Source organism: Stegodyphus dumicola, chromosome 2 (genome assembly GCF_044657685.1).
Source record: "Stegodyphus dumicola isolate Sdum_Otavi_A_Nest chromosome 2, ASM4465768v1".
Taxonomy (NCBI): Eukaryota; Metazoa; Arthropoda; class Arachnida; order Araneae; family Eresidae; genus Stegodyphus; species Stegodyphus dumicola.
Genome location: NC_140769.1, coordinates 236,409,677 through 236,431,241, shown reverse-complemented (window position 1 = coordinate 236,431,241; position 21,565 = coordinate 236,409,677). Strand labels below are relative to the sequence as shown.

The 21,565-nt window shown below is 31.9% G+C and overlaps 1 protein-coding gene across 6 annotated transcripts in view; it reads left to right on the top strand.

Annotated features, from left to right (window-relative positions):
- Window positions 1–21,565, top strand: part of Orc3 (origin recognition complex subunit 3) — a 114,595-nt gene that overhangs the window by 54,281 nt on the left and 38,749 nt on the right. For all 6 annotated transcript variants that reach the window (XM_085811918.1, XM_085811919.1, XM_035364181.2 and 3 more), the window contains 4 exons: window positions 8,356–8,469; window positions 11,643–11,776; window positions 11,897–11,942; window positions 19,704–19,820. In XM_085811918.1, coding sequence (XP_085668044.1) covers window positions 8,356–8,469; window positions 11,643–11,776; window positions 11,897–11,942; window positions 19,704–19,820 — 411 coding nt within the window. The remainder of the gene's footprint in view (window positions 1–8,355; window positions 8,470–11,642; window positions 11,777–11,896; window positions 11,943–19,703; window positions 19,821–21,565) is intronic.

The following is a 21,565-nucleotide window of genomic DNA, read 5'->3' as shown; positions in this document are numbered from 1 at the left end:
AGGCTGTGATGTAGTCCTCTGCTGGTCACACAACTCTCACAATGTGATTTCATACTGAAATGAAGCAGTTTATGAGTTCCTGTAGTAATGTATGTCCTGCTACTGCAGCACTGCTGTTTTCATTTTCTGAGATGGGGAAGATATGTTGAAGTTGCTTTCCTTGAGTATCCCAGACATGTTCTAGAGGATTTAGATCTGGCAATCTAGCTGGCCAGTCCAACGATTTAATATCTTCACTTTCCAAAAAATCTGGCACCAGATTAGCACTATATAGCCAAGCTTTCTCATCTATAAAATGAACTGAGGACCAGCTGTACTCCTGAAAAAGTGAATATAGTTCTGTAAGATCATGTTATCAGGTTCACTCAAAAGACTTTGTGATGTTTTTTTTTTTTTTTTTTTTTTTAATGAAAATAAAATGTTTTGTCCAAGCGTTTTTTGTTATTCGATATCAAATTATGTGCTGCACAAAATAGTGTGTTGAGTTTCTTATCCTTATATAGTTTTTTTTTTTTTTTCAAGTCATTAATATAATTAATATAAAGCATCAAGTCGACCCCGAAAGAAAGCAGTTTTGTCACTTTGTGCTGGGTTTTGGGTTTAATTGAGGTGCCAAAGCCACAAAGCTGCGCGGGAGGTTTGCGAAGTGTGTGGCGAAGAAGCAATGCCTCTTATGATGGCTCAAATTTGATTCAAGTTATTCAAAGATGGTGATTTCTACCTTCGGGGCACTGAACAACCTATTGAATATTGAGAAGAAGTTGTAAAGACCAATGGGGAATACATTATTAATTAATTTGTGTACAGAACTTATGAGCCAAACCAATAGATAGGTATATTTGCATCCTGCTCATATCTGGGGATAACAGAATCCATTTAGGGTCAGTGGATGCCCATTCTTTTTAAGCCAAACCACTGATTCCCAATGTATCTTCATTTGGACAGAAATAGGAACCCCCTACCTGGCCTCCAGTATCCATAAAATGGACCAACAGCGGAGAAGGTTAGGTCTTGGCGGGCATCATGTTAAATGGAGACACAGACCTTCATGTCTTCAACAGAAACTGCAAAGTATAGGAAAGAGTTCTTGGAGCCCTTTGTTTGCCTTTTCAAGAATACTTTGACCCTTAGTTTTCTTTTATGAATGATAACACTCATCCACATAGAGCTTATCTGGTAGATGATTTTTTTTTTTTTTTTTTTTTTTAAGTGTAGTTATCAACTGTATGGCTTTGTCAGCAAGTTAAAATATGCCTTTGAGAGCAACAGCAGACTGCCTTGAAACAGTGGAGCCAGCTGCCATAAAAATTCATTAACTTACTTATTCCGATTATGAAGTTACGTCATAAGAACTGTATGACTGTTAAAGGGGACCATAGCCCATATTAGCTTCTTTTTGGGGGAGGACAACCTTTGTTTTTTAAAACTACCTATGCTGAAAGCCTAATGCATGATCGTACATCTGTACTATTGTATGATATATATTGTTTTATATCAGTCTGTTTAAATACCACATTTCATTGAAATGTGTCTATTAGTTCAAGAAATAATTAACTATATGTGAAAATTCTTTTAAATCTGGACACAATTGTATATCAGTATTTGCAAGCGTGACAATATATGCCTTTTCTTAATATATGGAAACATTATCTGTCAAATTAATACCAGATTAAATCAAAATAAATGGGAAAAGATAAGCAAATCTTTTCTTTAAATTATATTTTGACAGAAAGCTATCAGTTTTGTAAAATTGTTTGTGTAAGTGCCGGTATTGTTATTAGAAATAACTACTAATATAGATAAAAATGTTATGCAATACATTAATTCTTCATTAGCAGTAATTTAATAAATTATGTTAATTTTTTAATATAGATTTAATCCAAGAGTCTTAGAGTCCAAAGGTTAGATTTGTCCTAATAGTTGTAAAAGATTTTATGCTTCTCCACACATATTTTCTAAAAATGATTTAATTTGTGTTTTTGTGAACACCCATTAACTTTCATGAAAAATTTCTTTTATTTGGATGATATACAATGCCTTTGTTAAACTAGAAGACTGCTATATCTAGTCAATGGCCGATTTCTGGATCTATGAAAATACATTGCATGGTTGATTTTTAAATTCTAAAATCTAGTTGCTTCTAACCCTGTTGTGTAGATTTTCAAAAATTTGACTATATTTATTGATCCTTCATTTGAACTTGCGTGTACTTAAAAAGTCAGAACTTATCAGTCTTCTAGTTGATATTGAATATGCATTGCTGAGATGAAATGCCTGATGTAGTTTTTATGTTTACTGACAAATGTTTTATCCGTTTCAATGGAATATTTTTACTATTTTTTACCATTATTATTAATATTTTGTGATACTTCTCTAATAATGTAGTATATATTTCATGCATATAATTTATTACTGTTTCCTGTGGTGCAATTTCATTTTGCTTATGTTTTCTCTGGTGTTAATTGGTTACTTTTCTTCTTGCACCAATATCAGAAGCCATGAGAATATATCACTTGTTCCCAACTACTGAGCAAATAAAGAAAAATTATGTTCCATTAAAAATAATAAATGTGACCTGCAGATTCAATACTTAAAAGGAAAAAAAAAATTATTTATTTTTTATTGTTATAAGAAACAAATAAAATCAAAACTGTATAACAACAAATGAAATAAGAAAAAATTGGCAATAAGTATTATTTTTGTTTTTTCTCTTCTGGCAAAGTGGAATTTGAGGAAAATTTACAGCCCTCAACAGTTGTTTGCTTAATTTTATTATGGTGATTTTTTGGAGACTATGAATCAATAAAATAAGATCATTATTAAGTTGTTTAGAAAGATATATAAGCTAATAAAGGCAGGGTTTGTATAGTCCTTAAAAGTCCTTAGATTTTTTGGAATCGATTTTTGGTCCTTAAAAGTCCTTAATTTTGGACAAACTCAGCAGAAGGTCCTTAATTTTAATCATCTGAAATTTCTGTCTTGTTTTTATGACTGCCATTTTGAGTGTGAATTGGCATGTTGGGGGAATATTTTTGGTGATTCACTGACATATATGGTTATCTTTTGAATGGGTTCATGGGTTATGATTTGTTTCTATTTTTAATATAAATGATGGAATACTCGAGTTTCTAAGCAAGAAGTGAAACATAAGCATTTTGAAATTATTTTTTTCTAATAAAGAGCTTTTAAACAACTTTTCGCTTTTGGGATGTGCATTCTTTTATTAAACGGTTCTAAATTTGGCGGCTTATCAATATTTTGGCGATTTTAAGATCAGTTTCCGTAGAAAAATTTTAATTCCGAAATCTGAGAATTTTTCAACGATTTTTTTTTTAAAACATTGATAAATTTCATTAAAATAATGGTATTATATTGTATATTACCATTATATATAAGTATATTTAAAAAATAACATTAAAATAAAACATTTTTATTTTTCTCTGTCATATTATAAAGTTTCATTTTGGCAACTTATCATACAATATTTTGAATCTGAAAAATAAACAAGGTATAATGCTCTAAAGCACAATTTACGAAACAGCTCTTAGCAAAAGCAAAATTAGCTATGTAATTAATTAAAAATATCTTCTTTTCAATTTTTTAATAGTAAGAGTTTTGGCTAAAGTGCAGAATCGCCCACTTATTTGTTTGGTGCTCTTTACAAGAGTAAGAAGAATTGGATTTTTGTCAAATTTCTTTGACTTTTTAAGTGAAAATAGGTCGATGTGTACATGGATTAAGTCAAGGGAGTGCACAATTCTGGGATGTTTTTTTAAGTGAAAATAGGTTGATGTGTACATGGATACCGAGTATGTGCAATTCTTAAAAACATGCCAAGCAGTGGGCGATTCTGCACTTTCCCCAGAGTTTTTCCAATGTAATTGTTTCAGAATATTCAAAATTCTCAAAATGTGCATCAGTTTTCTCTATAAAATTAATTTTACACTTTTTTCCCTCCCCTTTTCTTTTTTTTTTTTTTTTTCCCCTTCAAAATATTTTTGGCTTTTTGCTGTTACAGAATTGGTAGCGATAATTTTTGTTTAGGATTTTAGACATTGCAGCTTGGAAAATTTAGAAGGATTTGAAGGCAAGATTTATAGACCTATGATTCTAGAAGATTTGAGAAATACGTGACAAAATTAAAAATGTCTCCATTGTATTAACATGTAATGGAGGTATTTTAGAGAAAGTTTGCAATGAATTTCTTACTTTTTGGAGAACGTCTGGAAGAAAAATGAAAACATAATATTTGAATGTTTTATTTCTGATACTAGAGTCTTAACATGTTTATGTAACTCTTTATTTTCTCTTTCCCACATTTTCACTAGACTCAAGCTTGGAAAATATTAAAAATGCTTCTAATCTTATGATATGGGCAGACATTATAGAAAGGGATTTTTTTATTAAGAAATTGAAAACTTATAATTTAAAAGATTAATCTAATATGTTTTAATGTATCATACACAATCATTCTAAAAATTCTGCCACATCAGCTCTGTAACCAGCCTTTACCATATATACTTCATATTTCTTCTAAATGTTCATATTACTAAAGAAATAAAATTAGCCCTTTTTTCTATACATTCTAAATGCATTTAGTGTTTTTTAGAATAACAGAAATCCTTAATTAAATCCAAAAATTGTAAAATGGAAAGGAAATATGTTGAAGAAAGAAACTGAATACATAAAGAAAATTATTCTTCAAAAATATGTGCAGTTATTATTATGTAAATTACCTAACTGTTTATGATTTCAGCCTTTTATTATAATTTTCCATTTCTATTTCCTCATATGATAGAGTTACTGAGCCAGATTAAATTAAAATTAAATTGTATAATCTTTGACCACTACTCCACATTTTTAGTTCGAATTTGACTATTCTTGTTTAATTACGTCACCATGGAATGTAATTGATTTTGTTAGCATCAAAACATGCCTTTATGTTCGAAGTTCTTTTTAAATAAGAGGCTTATTTAAACCTTTATCTGATATTGTAGTTACTTTCAGACATAGCGATAATATGCTTCACATCTGTCAGGGGTTTTGGACTATTTAACTTTTACCAGATCAAGTAAACCCTCATAGGTACATTGTGGAGAGGTTGACAAGTTAGGAGATAAAGCACACAGAAACTAGTGAGAGCATTGGTTTGCACGTTGAAACAAATCTGTAATTCTTAGAAAAAATGCTTAAAGAGAAGGAAATCCATATAAACTAGCCAAAATGTTTGGGAAGGCTTCAAATTAAAATGACAAATAAATATTTTGTTGAGTGTTGTTCTTACAAAACATAAATGTTTTGTAGCTTTTAATGTGTAATTATCCTAATATCATTTAAGAATCAATATCATAAATTACATGTATTTTAAACTGTGAAATTTTATTAGATTTTGATTTTAATAGCGCTTTTTTTTAACAAATATTGTTAAAAAATAAAATTTAATAGTGGCCATGTAAATCCATGATAACTAAGGTTACCAAACTACCTAATTTAATTATTTATAACTAACTGCTTACCTTTAAAAATTATCTCTACATATTAAAGTGAATTATTACCTTTCATTAATCCTTACCGTGGTCACAAGATAAAACACAAAATTGTAAAAATTCATGCAGAACTTATTCTTTGCATTTAGTGAGACCTGAAATAATACAAAACAACTTATCACGTGTGGTGTTTTAGTGGAACCTTAAAGTATATTAATTGGGTTACAATCTTTGAACTCTACAAGAAGCTGCGGCACAAACTGTGTCAGACAGAGCCCAACTAACTTTCAAAACTTGTCAACTATGCCTACATCAGGCCTTTCAGGTTTTTTCTAATCAACAGATCCCTCTCTAGACAAGCAGCAGCGGTAACAACATTCAGTCTTTTGTTATGAATCATGCTGATTACACGATGTTTAATTTGATTCATCGACATTAAGCCTTTAAGCGAATTAAAATTTCGTACTTCCACACCGTTTAACCACTCATCTAGATAATTCTTTAACTCAAAAGCAGAATCTTTATAGAGGGTAACTGCACACTGCTGGTGCTGAAAAAATTTTACACAGTCTCTGGTCTGAGCTTAAAACATCTGCAAAGAACATTCCTTACATTCCATATATCTCGTGTAATGTCCGCACCCAAAAAGCTAAAGAACTTCTTACTTTAAAATATATATTCTTTTAACATCGCCTTTTTCCCTTTAGTCAATATACATCTTTAAAAAAAATAATAATATGCATTTGTTTTGTCTTTGGTTGGCGCCAAGTTGGAAAGCAGAGACTTCCCTTGCATTCTGGTGCAGCTGTTATTCGGTCATAACATCAGTGCCAGCAATCCACTGGGAAGACACAATAGTAAATGAAGGCAGTGCAATCAAGTTTGCGCGCTGGCTTCAGAAAATACTGTTTTGTAATGAAATTACTTTCCCCTACTTCCTTGAAGCATTCGCCTATTTCAAGCTTTCTCTTTTCATTCACAATATCATTTGGAATTCATGGTAGTTAGCAAGTAGTGAACTTGAAATGAGAAAATACAGCAGCTATACAACATCTTTTAAACTGAAAGAAGAATTTGCACAAGAAAATGGAAAAAGAGCATCAGCAAGAATATTTAAAATGAACGAATAGTGTGCACACAATTGGAACAAACAGTGTGATCAACTGGTGGCATCGAACAAAACAAGATGTGCATTTCGTAGTTAAAAATGTAAGTTAGAAATGAACTTAGAACTTAATTGCATATCTGTGTGATATGCATGCTCAAGGGTACGCAGTAACACGGGAAATGTGCCAAATAAGAGCGCTTGTTGCAGCACAAGAAGAAGACATTCCTACATCACAATTCAAGGCGAGTGAATGTTGGTTGTGGCAAATGATAAAACGAAATGGATTTTCATACACTCCATCAGAACAGATTTTTTTAAAAAATAATGTTGGCAAGATATTAAAAGAACCAATGTTTATTTAATTTGTGTAAAAGTAAGTATTAAAATTGCAAGTGTTGGTTAGTTTGTGCTTCTATATTGTGCTCCTTTGCGAACTACTACGCACCGAGTGTTGATAACTTAAACGGGGTAATTTATATTATATATGTTGATGGGAGAATGTGAGTTTGTAATTTTTAGGTAGCTATTAGACAACTTTAAATTTGATATTTTGATTACTTATTGCCATTTTTGTCCACTTAGAACTTAACTTAGCTGTTTGAAAGGAAATTTACACTCAAAATTACTCATTAGAGAAAGTGCAACATTTGAACGACCTGTGTAATGTTGGAATTTGCATTTTAATGATCTAATTTTAGTAAAAAAATGTTCGAACATTATGTGAGCGTATATGGTATGTATCAAGCTTCTCTTCCGGCTTCTGTGAACAGAAACATTGTCCACTAGCAGAGAGCCAATAAATGCGACACCCAGTCATCTTCATCTGCATTTGCTTTGCGGCCGCTCAAACATCGGAATAAAGTGAAATATCCAATGATTCAAGATAAAAGCTCTGAAACTCTGCATTTCTCTTGTAGGCCTTGGAATATTATTTTAAGAATTTTATCTGTTTGTCACTGCGTTTATTCCAATTTAAACTCTCTCTCCTTTCCTTCTCAGGTGTATGCTGTTTTGCTTCTTTTAGCCTACGCTGTTCAACTCAAACTTCAATAATTGACATCAGCATTAACTCGACAAATTTTTCGTTATATTGAGGACTTTGGAAAATGATGTTTTTAAGATATTGTATTTTTGCCATGAGGGGGACCTCTAAACCTATTTCCACAGATAGATTTGATGAGGTCTTGTTTTCTGGCCTTTCCAAGCTAATTAATTTTTGCTAATTAAAAAAATAATAATAATAACATCATGCAATACAATAACATGATAATGTGGATAACAATCCTACCACTTGATACCAAATAAATATATATCTCATCTGTAACAAAGTTATTAAAGAAAGTACACAATTTTTAATAAGCAACACCTGTCCTTTTTATTTAAAAATTTTGTGATAACTAATTTTAGCATGCACATCTTTTTCATATCTTTAAACGAGGATGTTTCATTCATGAGGTTTTTCACATATCTCGCTGGTTATATAATTTTGATAGCAATAGCAATGATGTTGCAATACATGTGAACATATTAGTGATAAATGTATACAAACATGCATTATTTTCAATGATATAATTTGATCACACTGAGTAGAATAAATTGTCAGTGATTTGATAATTGTGCTTTTTAACTTAAAAGAAATATATAATTTCTGCTTTACATGCATTAATTAAAATCTTATTTATTATAGAAGTAACAAGATATTTATATTATTTAAAAATAAATTAGATTTCAGTTACTTGATTGTTTATTTATGTGTTTTAGGTGATTATTTCTCCCCAGATGCCTTTTAAAATGGGACCTCGAGTATTTAGACTGATTATTGATATTGTGTTATATCATGACTTCTCAGTTTTAAATCTCACTCATCTGTTAAAAGTGAGTAAAATATATGTAAAATTCTTATTAAAAATTTTTATTGTTTCTTTCAGGAAGATAAATATTTTTTTTAGTTTTTTTCATGGTGCAATATCAAAATATTTGAGGGTTTTAGATGTTAAAGGGATTTTTTTAATAAAATGTATATCATATGAATTTTAAAGATTAATTTTAAAATTTTAATCTTTGTACCAAATTCAAGCTGTTTATAATTTTGGTAAAGTTGTGCGCAGTCAAAAGTAAAACTGATTTAAAATAATGTCTTCAACTTAATATTAAAAAAAAATAACAATGTTACTCGCGTGTGTGTTATCCTTAATTAACATATGCCTCCTTGGTGGTGCTAAATGAGTAACAGCTATGGCTAAGGCGGTTCATATTAAAAAAAATGATATGTACTATTCCTGCTCTCAAGGAAATATTTTCCCTAGATCGTTATTTTAAATTATTGCAAAGACAGTGAAATTTGAATATGCTAAATTTGTATTTATTCATTACAATAAATACAATATTGGAAGAAACGTAATATCTTATATTCAACACTAAAACAAACTTTTAGACTCTATCTCTTTTACTGCTGTGTAATTTAAAGGTATTATTACATACTGATTCAAATATAAAGCATCTTTTACATTATATTGACCTTCTAATAAACATATCTCTCTCGTGTGCAGCCTTTTGTTTAAAAAAGTATTTAGTTCATGTAATTACTTATTCTATAACTGAAAGAAAGTGTATTTACTTAGTTTAGCCTCAAAATAAGTTATATATGGCCTTTTTATAGTAAAACTTTTTCTTAGCTCCTTAACCCTTTGTGGCTCAGTGTTCCACTACATGGAACACCCAAATTGAATCGCTTCTGAAACCTTTAAATTCAACCGTAGATAGATAAAAATGCCTTTATAATATACTTTGAACTTTTCTTTTTAAACAGTAGATAGCAGCATATCACAAGGAGACACAGAATTTTCATTTGTTATATGTTATTAAAATCCACTTTTTTAAAGTAATTTTCTCTATTTTGTTAATGATATAAAAAATTTTATTTGGAAAAAAAATTAGGCATAATTTTGCTGGCTGTACTCCAAATTATTTGTTCTATATTTTTTTTAATCTGTCATACAAAAACCATACGCAGAATCATTGAATAAAACCGGGTGTTTCACTAGCGAGAACACTGCGCCTTTAGCGATCTCATGCTGTTACGAATCAGAACATCTGTGCTTAGGAGAGAACATCCGTTGTTTACGTTTTCTGTTTCCGTTGTTTTTGGGGAGAATGAATTCAAACAAAGCAGTATTGAGGGGTGAGGTGTGTTTTGTGTTATGAAAGCCCTAATATTGGCATCTCGAATTTTTTGGGAGTAGTTTTTAGGTGGGAATTTTATTAATAGCTTGACTCATCTTTACTTAGACTTGCAGGAATTTTTTGCTGTTGCTTTTTAGTCTCATTCCCGTTTATTTTCAATAATTGTGTAGATATTTTTCGTGTGTGTATATATTATAGGCTTATTTTTCTTTATTGTTAATATTAATCATAGTTAATTACTTTAACCGTAGTTGGTTTGTGCTTCCATGAAAAAGGTGTGACCTGCTTTGAACAATTTCACGAAGCTAAGAAATAGAAAAATTTGTAAATATTTTTGTATATAGGACTTGTGTATATAGATATTTATCTCATTTATCTGTATATATTCAAGAATATTGTGTATATCCAGGAAACCATGTATACAGCCATAATACAGAGATTTTTCATTCTTATACAAACGCTTTTACTCATTTTCGTGCTTCACTGCAATGCTCACTTAGTCGCACTTTTAAAAGCTCTGGCGGCGCAGTGTTCCACCTCATGGAACACCCACAGAATTAAAATGGTAAGTGCAATTTTTACAAAATTTTACCTGTATACTCCTTTAGGACTAAGTAGACTGCATACAACTTTTTTTTGTTGAAACTCTGATGTTAACGTATAGTGCGCCGCAAAGGGTTAAATGTAAAATACCTTCAAAAATGCAAAATCTGTATGTCTTTTATTCAAACAAATACAGTGTTAAGTAAATTAGTGCTTGTTTAACATCTAGGGGATTAACTTTTAATTCCATGGTTAAGTTTCCAAACTGGTTATTTGGTAGTTTAATTTAGATATCATTACTTTTAAAATGGCCTGGCTGCATGGAAATTTCCATAGCTTTTCCTTAATAGTACATCAATATGAGGCATTTTCACAACTTAAGTCCTCCAAATGAGTTTGGAGTCACCCAAGTTACAGTTACACTTACAACAGGTAGCTGTTGTGTGCTTTCTTGTAATTTGTAACTTGGGTGACTAATTTTTCCATTTTTATAGCAACTTCCATTTTTGAATTATTTTGTTTCATCCTCATTGCTCCCATATTAATCTCATGTATTTCTTGTTGTGGTTTAAAAAGTTATAAAAGTTATTAATATTTAAAGTAACTATTCTTGCCAAAGTACATTTAGGTATCAGCTGATACTAATGTCAAAAATTTAGTTTATGTTTAATTTATAACAACAAATAATGCACGCCTATTAATAAAATATCTGATTAATTATGTAATAATGAAAATTCTGTTTATGACTTCTCACATGTATCTTTTCTCGTTATGTTCAGTTTGTGTTTGCTTTCATTTTCTATCTTTCTTAATTTATTTCCATAATAGGTAATCAAATAACAATGTAAAAATGATTCTGAAAAAAGAGAGTTTAAAAAGTTGGAAGTTGAAAATTCTTCATCTGCCTACTAGATGACTTTCATTATCAAATGTTAGATTAGGATCAGCTGCAAATAAATTAATAAAAAATAACTTACTTTCCTCACTCTTGTGATGGTGTATATAAATCTCTTTTACGTTCATGACAGGAATTTGATCAGCTTGTATATAACTTGTTCACTAAATAAGTAATTTTTATTTCCTTGTTTTAATTTTTGTATAGAAGGATAATATCTATGAGTATAAACATTTCAAATCTTAACATTTATGCTGTTAACACTAAATCTGGGAATCCTGTAATCTGCATCTGCTGTTACTTTGTGAAACATTAAATTTTTGTTTTTAATTAGTATTTGACATGAAATTGATACTTAAAATACTTATATATACTCATATAGCTTAGCAGTTTATTATTTTGCTTGCTGTTATTTTTGTCTTTGTAGTATTCTGTTGCAGAACACTTTTTTGGAAGTAGTATTGCAAAATTATGCTGTAATGAATCAGAAATTCAGAAGAAGGTTCAAAATATGGACAGTGAGGATCTTGAACTTCTGAAAATGCTGCCATCTTTTCAAATGTATGCAGGATTTTTAATTAAAAATCTTATCTGTTAACTTCTTTTTATTTATCTTAAAAGCTAATGTTTATAAATCATTTTAACTTAATTCTTTTATTTCATAAATATGTATCTTTTTAGGTACTTAAAAACTAAGCCAAACCTTACACCACAAAAAGATTTTAAGGTAAGGAATTTTTCATTTGAACATAAAAAATTTCTTTCTTTCATATTGCTGTTATGTTACTGTAGTGAGCTTCTGTAATGATCATTTAATCACCAAGGGGGGAGAAATTTATATTGTATTATATGTTTCTCAACTGACTGAATTCAGCAGCAAAATTGAATTTTACTAATTCAGATCTGCATTAGAAAATGTCATGTATTCTTATTGTGTAAGCTGTAATTTCAGAATGCATTAAAATATATATGTCATATAGTGTTTCTTTTAAGGAAATGTTAAGTACATCATTCTACTTAAATTTGTTATCACGTATCAGCAGCAGTCTTGGATAATTTAATAGTCAAAAATAAAGTAAATAATTCTCAGAAATTTAAAAATCATCAACTAAATTAGAATAAAATCAGGATCTTCTAGATTAAAAAGGCTAATACGAGTAGTATAAAATGTCAAAAATTAAAACACTTGATGGTATTGCTTCTTAGCTATTGTTAGCTTCTCTTGCTGTAATCACTCACTTTTTTGAAACCCACCCAATTAGATTTAGGGACTTCTATTCTATAATGCCTCTAAATGATAAAATAGCAGTCCTTAAAAAAAAAGTGGGGAGAAATAATGTTATTTCTGTCTTGTTTGTTGTTGTGAAAGCTGTTGATAGGTATGGCCAAGATGGTTGAATTTAATAAAACTGATGTATCCACCTGAACTTATCTTTGTCATCAGAAATATTAAATATATCAGTATTTAGTCTATATGAATTCCAGATATTTAAGTTATTAAGGTGGTTATGTTATAATGCTTACACCTGCACACTCTTGCCTTTATCATGCAAGAGTGTGCAGGAGTAAGCATTACAACATAAGGAGGAGTAAGCATTACAGCATATTTTTCCTTTTTATGTTAATGGTAATTCAAATCTGGAAAACATACAACTAGTAACTATTTGTGAAGTCTATTTATCCATAGCATGCAACTAGAAAATTATGAAACTATTTTGATCCCACTTTCAATTGATTCAAGAACTTGAAATCTAAATTCAGTACAGAAATTATTCCCACCCCCCTCCAAAATTTAACCTTCCTCTCAAGCTAGGAACCTATGAATAATATTGAAATCATTGACACTAAACTCTCTTTCAAGTCTCTCACCATTTATACTAAAGCCATCAAAACTTGTACAAATATTTGTCCAATAACTGGATGCCTTTGCAAATTAAATATTAAATGGAAAGGGATTTTATATTTTTCTCTGAAAGGATGCTGTTCTATTCTGCTCTCTAATCTGAGCTTCCGCACAATGATAAACTGTGAACATCTTCAGAATAAGGTTTAAAGAACTATTTTAAACTTAGCCTAGTTTTCTTGGAATGCTACAGTTTTTACCAAACTAAAGATCTGCTTTATTATGTGATGTGCTTATTTCAATTCTGAAATTCTATATGATGTGTAAGAGCCACAATTTAGTAAAGAAATTAGGGTGCTACAATGAATTAGTCAAGCAACCTTGCAAACAACCAATATCATTTTTCACACTGAAAGATGGCTTAATAATTTGTGTTAATACTTTTGTGTATGTAAAATTTTATTAATATAATGAATGTCCTTGGTTTCTTGCTAATACTTTATTGTATTATAGTTTAATAACAAGAACTTAAATTACTGTGATATAGATGCTTTTCTTTTCTGATAATTTGGATTGGTCAGAGTCCGTGCTTCTCAAACATTTTATTTACTGCTTACTTTTTGATAAAAATTGAATGCTTGCCTCCAAGAATATCCACATCTGATGTTTTAAATACAGTAGAAGTTCAGAAATCCACAAAGCTTGGGACCAGAGGTTGTGCGGATTTTAGGATTTTGTGGATTTCAGGACAGAAAAGATAAAGCATAATATTCGGACTAAAAGTCCAAAATAAATAAGGCATATTAGATACATTTAATTAAATTATTATACGCATTATTGAAGTAATTTATTATATGCATTAAATTATTATTACATGTATAGATTGATTATATTATTCATTGTATTATATGTACGCAGCATCAAGGTTTGCTGATATCGCCAGAAAATTTTATTCCTTATATCGATCATGATGATTTCAAGTTTTAAGAACCTGCGTATCTTCAATGACAATCATTAAAGGTGCTAATCTTTTTTCTTTGAAGGCGTTGCAAAATTAGGTTAAAAATATAATGTAGAACCTATGCTTTACTAAGTAAGAATTTTTTTGCTGTGTTCAACAACCAGTTGCTAAAGGCCCATCTACATGAGCAGATATATCTCCAAATGTTTAAATAAAGGGCAAAATTATAACTTTGACTTGACTCGGAGACTTTCACCATTACCAAAATAAAGTATTGTTTGAATTTTAACAAATCTTCAAATGATGAAAAAGCTTCATTTACCACCTGCTGGTTGCAGACAATAAATGTTATACAAGGTAACCAAAAAAATTCTTGTCGTTTTGGACAGTCAGAAAGAAAAAGCATAAAACAAATAATAATCACCATTAATCCTCAAAAAAATCACCATCAGCATCCAGTGCCTTTTGCCAATGAGTGGCTAGCTGTGTGATGCCACTGCAGTAAAACTCGGGAGTCTTGAACATAAAGAAGTCTGACGGCGACTTGATTCTGCTGCTGACAGGCCCACTTTAAAATCACACAGCAGACAACTCACTCCGAACGAGCACATTTGACGTGTCTATTTCAATCAGTCACTGTGTGAGTTATGTTTGAAGTACCGATGCAGTGCATTTTACACTCTTGGTCAATATTCGGACTCCCATCCTAACCACTTCATTGCCAGGTTTGGTGACTATTTTTTATGTTGGAGTTCACTCTTACAATGTCATATCAGATAGGGCAAGAACGTTTTTTGTTACCTTGTGAACAGTTGTGCAACATGTGATTGCCAGACACATTAAAGCCCAACTCCATAAGGATGGATAATTCGGAAAAAGTTTTTCTCAATGTCTGTGGAGCGTGCACCAGTCTGTTTACACAGAGATAAGTATTGCTGTTACACCAGATATGTGTCTGTGGTACCTGCAGCAAGAGTCATGCTCCTTAGCCACAATAGAATGCAATGTTACTGTGGTGACAGCCATTGAAATGGCATATGGAAATCATGTGTCCAAAAACAATGCCAGCTACTGAATCAGTGTTTGCTTAATACACTCATGTCCATAAATTAAGGATAATGCAAAATCAGGCAAAGGAAGAGTTAGAAGCGAAACAAAGTTGACTTATTTGTAAAGCTTATTTATTAAACAAAAGGTAAAGAGCATAAAAAGATGCTATATCTTTGATATCATTAAACAAATTAGCGATTTTTTTCTCCCTGGAGCAAATTACAAAAATAGATTGTTAATACATTGTATGTCTCCCAGATGATGCAATACAGTCCGTACAATGCCTAGGCATGCTGAGTATCAAATTATCGATCTGATCTTGGGAGATATTACACAACTCAAAAAGCAATGCTCTCCGAAGTTCCGGTAGACATGTAGGAGGAGGTTGACGGGCTGCAACTCATCAGCCAAGCATGTCCCACACGTGCTGTACGGTATTCAAGTCCGCTGAGAATGCTGGCCAGTCCATATGGGTGATATTCTCCGATTGAAGGCATTCGCTTACGATGTTTGCATGGTGAGGACGGGCATTGTCATCCATAAACACAAATTGTGTGCCCATGGCTACCCGAAACAAACGTACATGTTGTTCCAGAATGACGTCCCGATAGATTTGGCTTTTCATGGCTCCAATTTGAACATACAGGTCAGTTCTGGAACCCAGAATAATTCCTACCTAAACGAGCACTCTTGCACCACCATAACGGTGTCGTTCAATGATGTTTTCTTGGTGGTAACGGGTACCTGGAGCTCTCCATATGAAAGTCCGGCAAGAATCAGACTGCAAGCTAAACCTGGACTTGTCGGAAAACATCACACAAGCCCACTGTTGCGGTGTACACAATGCATGCTCTCTACTCCAGGCTAACTGCAGGCAACAGTGAGTTGCAGTAAGTGGAACGCATCTGATAGGTCTACGAGCATATAAATCAATCTGCCCTAAGCGTCTGTACACGGTCTGCCTTGAAATTGTCATACCAGTAGCTGAAGAGAGCTGACGAGATAGGTACCAGGCTGTGCTCCACCTGTTTCTTTTGGCAGTAACTGCCAAATACCGGTTCTAATTCGGCGTTGTAACTCTGGGGCGACCTGTGCTGTGTCATCTACTCACATTACCATCATCTTGGAATCGTTGCCAAGGCCTGGAGATGACACTTAATGGGCAATTCCAAGTTTGTCTGATACTTCCAGTTGGGTACGCCCACATTCCAAACAGCCAATAATTCTACCACGTAAAAAATCATCCAAATGCGTCCTTTGTGTCATAACTGTTCGGTTATTGCACTGAAATGCTTATAAAGCGCCTGCGAACAATTTTACTTCTTTGTCTGTATTCCTTATCTATCACTCTCTTACACTGTCATCATTGTGACGTACCATCGGTGTCATCTGGTTACTTCCTGAAATTTGCATATGATTCTTAAAGATGTGTGTAGTGATTTCACAGGTGCTATATTTATTTTAGAGTTCAATTTCCACGTGAATCCTTAATTTATGGACATGAGTGTAAATAATATACTCTACGAATTATTTGGAGTTTTTGTTATTATTTTAATAAATTTAATTAATATATCATTTGCTTTGGATCATAATTTTTGATGGATTTCTTTATAAATGATATAAATGATAGAATATTTTTTCACGCAGATACAAGTAATTTCTTACTTACCAAGAGATGGTTTTTTTTTTTTTTTTTTTTTTTTTTTTTTTTTTTTTTTTTTGTTGTGTGTGTGTGTGTGTGTGTGTGTGCTTTATTTGTTATTTTTAACAAAATATGTTAGATTTTTTTTACTGTTTAAGAGGATTACTATATTCTTATGTTTCGATAAGTCTGACAAATAAAAAAAAAGATCTTAATTTTTTGTCTGTGCATTTAATTATATTTCTTATTCCATTTTCTATTGTTAGAGATTTTTTTCAACTTTTGGTTATGTCTAGCTAGCTCGATTGCTTAGCATTAAATTTTCATACATCATCAGACTTTGAGTTTGAATCCAACTGAGCTATTTTCTAATTTTTCCCTCAAAACAGATGTTTTATTGTTTCTGTAATTAACAGACTTCTGTTAATATAAAAATTATTAAAATGTTTGCATAATGTAAAACAGTTTTATATTTTATTATTATATATAAAATATCATTTTATATTAATTATATAAATATAGTTATTGGATTTTTTATGTTATTTGTAAAGTAATAAAAATCTCCATTTCTGTTTCATGTATGTAAAATGTATGCTTTATTATTAATCTAATTCCCAGTAATGTGTGTTATATTTTATGTGATATATAAAGCAGTTAGTTTATATTTTTCTTCTTTTGTATAAATGAATGATTATATATATATATATATATATATATATATACATGCATTAAGTTTCACAATTAATTGCTTTCCTTTTTTTCTTAAATAGTTTGATTTTTTTTTTAATTTAAATCTTTTATTTATTTTCCATTTTTGCCATTTGTAATCACTTTTTGTATCTGCTGTTAAGCGTGATGTTTATTATTACTCTTATTATTATTACAATTTATTTAAGAAATTAAGCTCTAGAAAATGAAGGCATTAAAATTTTATGTTTGTCGTAAGACGGATCAAGTTCTATTGGATACAAAATCATATCATCTGCTTTGACTTCTGTGATTGGCTTAGTTGCTCAGAGCACCTTTAGAAACAAAATTGCTTTAAGTGGACGGAATGCAGTCAGGAGACATGTCTGCGAGGGTAAAAAAAAGGTTTTATTTATGAGTAATAATGTAAAGAATGTGAAAGTCAGTAGATGATAAATCCAGCTCTGGTAGCTATAAAAGCGGATATTCAATTGAGTCTATTAAAATGCCAATGTCCAGCTGCGGTAGATTGTGCTATAAATAGAGCAAGCTGCGGTAGATTGTGCTATAAATAGAGCAACTGGTCAGCTAGTTGGTATGTATTTATGTATGGCTCTATTTACTTGCCCAACATGTTCAATAGGTGACAGGTCTGGAGACCTGGTAGGCCAATCGAGGACATTAACGCATTAAAGACATTATTAGGAAAGTTGTGCTATAATGTGGCTAAGCATTATCCTGCTGAAAAACAGAACCTGAAGGACCTGCAAGCACAGGCTGCAAAATGTCATCAGTGTAGCTGCGAGCAGTCAGAATACCTCACAACACAATGAATGGTGAACAGTTGTCCCACCTCATCGCTTCCCAGTTTGTCACAGCCTGTGTTCTCGCTGTGTGCTTCTCGGTAATAGATGAATCGCTCACCTGTCTCTAGAGAAATATGCAGTAGTCATCAGCGTTGAGAAAAAAGCGGGATTCGTTGCTGAAGATCACGTTTCTTCAGTCGGACACTGCCTAGCTTAAGCTAGAGCGGCACCATACAAGAATCGACTCTGCTTATGGTGGAGTGTCAATGGCAAATGTGTTAATGGACATCAAGATCTGAGCTCAACATCACCCAGTCTTCTATAAATCATATCCCTGGATATCCAGGTATTCCTGCTAGTTGGCAAATGGTGTTGAAATAATGGTAGCATAATCATTTGTGTGGATGTAGTAGCTCTTCCAATTGTGTGATCATCTCGTGCATTAGTGGCCCGAGAACATCCCAAGCCATTCCAGCAGCTAACTGTGCCTTTGCTAAGCCACTGTTCAAACAGCAGATAACAACCATATCACTTCGACCAATATGCTGCCCGATCTTTCTGTTTGACCAACCAAACTCTTTTAGCCTTATAATGCAATCTCTGTCAAAGTCTGGCAACTGTTCGTAACACAGTCGATTACATCTTAAAGGCATCTTTTATTAAAATATCGTGTATCCAAGCTGTCAATGTGGTTGTAAAGCGTCATGTGCCGTACGTGCACATTTACATTCTCCCGGCTGTGCACTTCAGAGATGCACTGTATTACTCCACAATGCTGATTGGTACTACAAATTTAATCATTTACATATTTGGCAAACCACATTTGTATGCCATTTTTCGTAATTCTGGATCAATTTTTTCTAGTTGTATATATTTTTTGCAACAGAGTAAATTTCCCTTCTTTTCTATATTTTCTCATGGATTTTTTTTTTTTTTTTTTTTTTTTTTCCTGTTTGAATTTTTTTTTATTAAACGTGATAAATTTGTAGACATGGCTGGGTGGAAAGGCAGGATGTTGAAAAAACTGAATTGAAGAATCACCATCTTTATTTTTACACATCTCAAATCATCTCTTTGGCAGACAAATTACTTTTCAATCATCGTTGAATACAAATAATTTTTATATGGACAGGTAAAAAGCTACAATGTCATTACAGGCAGGAAAGCATAATTAGCAGGGAGATGTTGACATGGCGGAAGCTAGGAAAAAGGGGCAGAGTAATTGCTCAAAGCAATATTTATATTACATAGATGAAAATGCAAAGCTAAGCCACGATTGGTCAACTTTACTTTTAGTTACCTTTCTCAAGCAGTGTTACGTAATTTGGAAAGATCTCGAATTTGGGAAAACGCATGAATCTAGGGGTAGAGCACCAAATCTAGAATCATTAATTTTAAGGTTGCCAATTATTCTTAAAGCAGCTATTATATTTTATTATATCTTACATATATATTTATTTATATTTGCTGATAATTGTAAAATCTCTTTCATGTTCTAGGTTACTGTCCTGAAACTTTTCAAAAAGATTTTCCGTTATCAGAATATTGTAAAAATTTTATTGAAATTCTTACATTGTTTAGTAAAGGATTTGCCTGGTTATCCATTAGGAAGAAAGGTAATTATTGCTAAATGTATAGTACTTTGTAATTTAGAATGTAGCAAATATGTTATAAAATTTCGAAAATAAGTCTTGTTTTGATTTATTAAATGTATATTAAAAAAAACAGCTTTTGTATAATTGTAAATGCTCTGAGGGTTTTATATTGAGAAATGTTATGAAGCTGTTCTTTGTGTGTTGTCAGGAGACTGTTTCTGTCATTGTTTTAGGAATTTGTCCTAAAATCCTAAATTGCGTTAAATATTAAAAACATGGAATAAATTATAAAGTGTATAATGGTTTTTATCATCTACTATTATTCTGTCAGTGGCTTAGAATAAATTAACTAAAATATATTAAAAATATAATATGCAGTATTGGTTTGTTTTATACTGACAAGTTTGACTGTCTAATGAATTTTTTATATGAAAGAAAATTATATAACAAATAAATTTAAATGAAAAGTGCTAACATACAAATAATCTTAAATTTTGTGAAGAATTTAGTCATAATTTGGCACTTGCGTATTATCACAACCACCTTAGTGGAAATCGCCAAAGCTTCAGAATTCACCAAACTCTGGTAACTAACTACATGCATAACAATTATTCTTTCAACCATGTGCATGACAAATATTCAGTTTCTAATATTTTCATATGTGTTCTTGTTGTTATATTCTAAGTTCCAGTGGATATTTATAGAAAATTTACGATTATTTTTTGTCTTAAACTTGATTTTCAAATTTGTGTTTGTAGAATTTTGCTATAATAGAACGAAACTAAAATTTCTGTAGGAATACATTATTTTGCCACAAAATTGCTAAAGAAACAATCCTTCGAATTCTTTCTCAAAAGGATTGCAATGAAATTTTTACCACAACAAAAACCCTTTTGTAATTGTTTTGTTTACAAAACTTTACTGACTGTTCTTTTGAATAAATATATCGTTGAAGCATAGAATAATGCACTAATATTTGTGAAAAATACAACACCATGTAAGAATTCTTGGAAATGAATAAAATTTATTCCACGTACACTGACTACCAATAAGTATTTGGACACCTGTGATAGAAAAGAAAAACTAACTTTATTCAAAATCAATAAATGGTAGAGCCTCCACTAGAGGTAATTACAGCGTGGACCCTCCGGGGCATACTTTCCACAAGTCTTTGTATGACAGCTAGTGGTATTTTCTTCCACTCGGCTTGGAGGAGACATAGAAGTTCCTTCACCAATTTTGCACGCATAGTGCGCCCCTGAATTCGGCGATGCAACTCGTCCGAGAGGTTCTCGATAGGGTTCAGGTCTGGACTCTGGGCAGGCCAGTCCATTCGATGAACTCCATTGGCACCATACCAAGCCTTGGTTAACGTCGAAATATGACAACTGGCATTGTCGTCCTGAAAGTAACAGGGGTCCAACCCGTAAAACTGCCACAACGTAGGAAGCACGTTGTCATCCAAAATAGTGCAGTAGGCATCAGAGTTGAGCTTACCATAAATGGGGACCAAGGGTCCCAGCCCATACCAGGAGAAACAACCCAGACCATAATTCCACCTCCGCCGAACTTGACTGTTGGCACAATGCATTCTGGCAGGAGATGTTCTCCAGGTAGACGCCAGACCCAGACCCTGCCATCCGAACGGTAAAGGGCGAACCTTGATTTATCACTCCAAAGAACTCATTTCCACTGATCTACGGTCCAATTTCGATGTGCTTTGCACCACATTAACCGAGCAGTGGGGTTGGACTTTGTGATCAAAG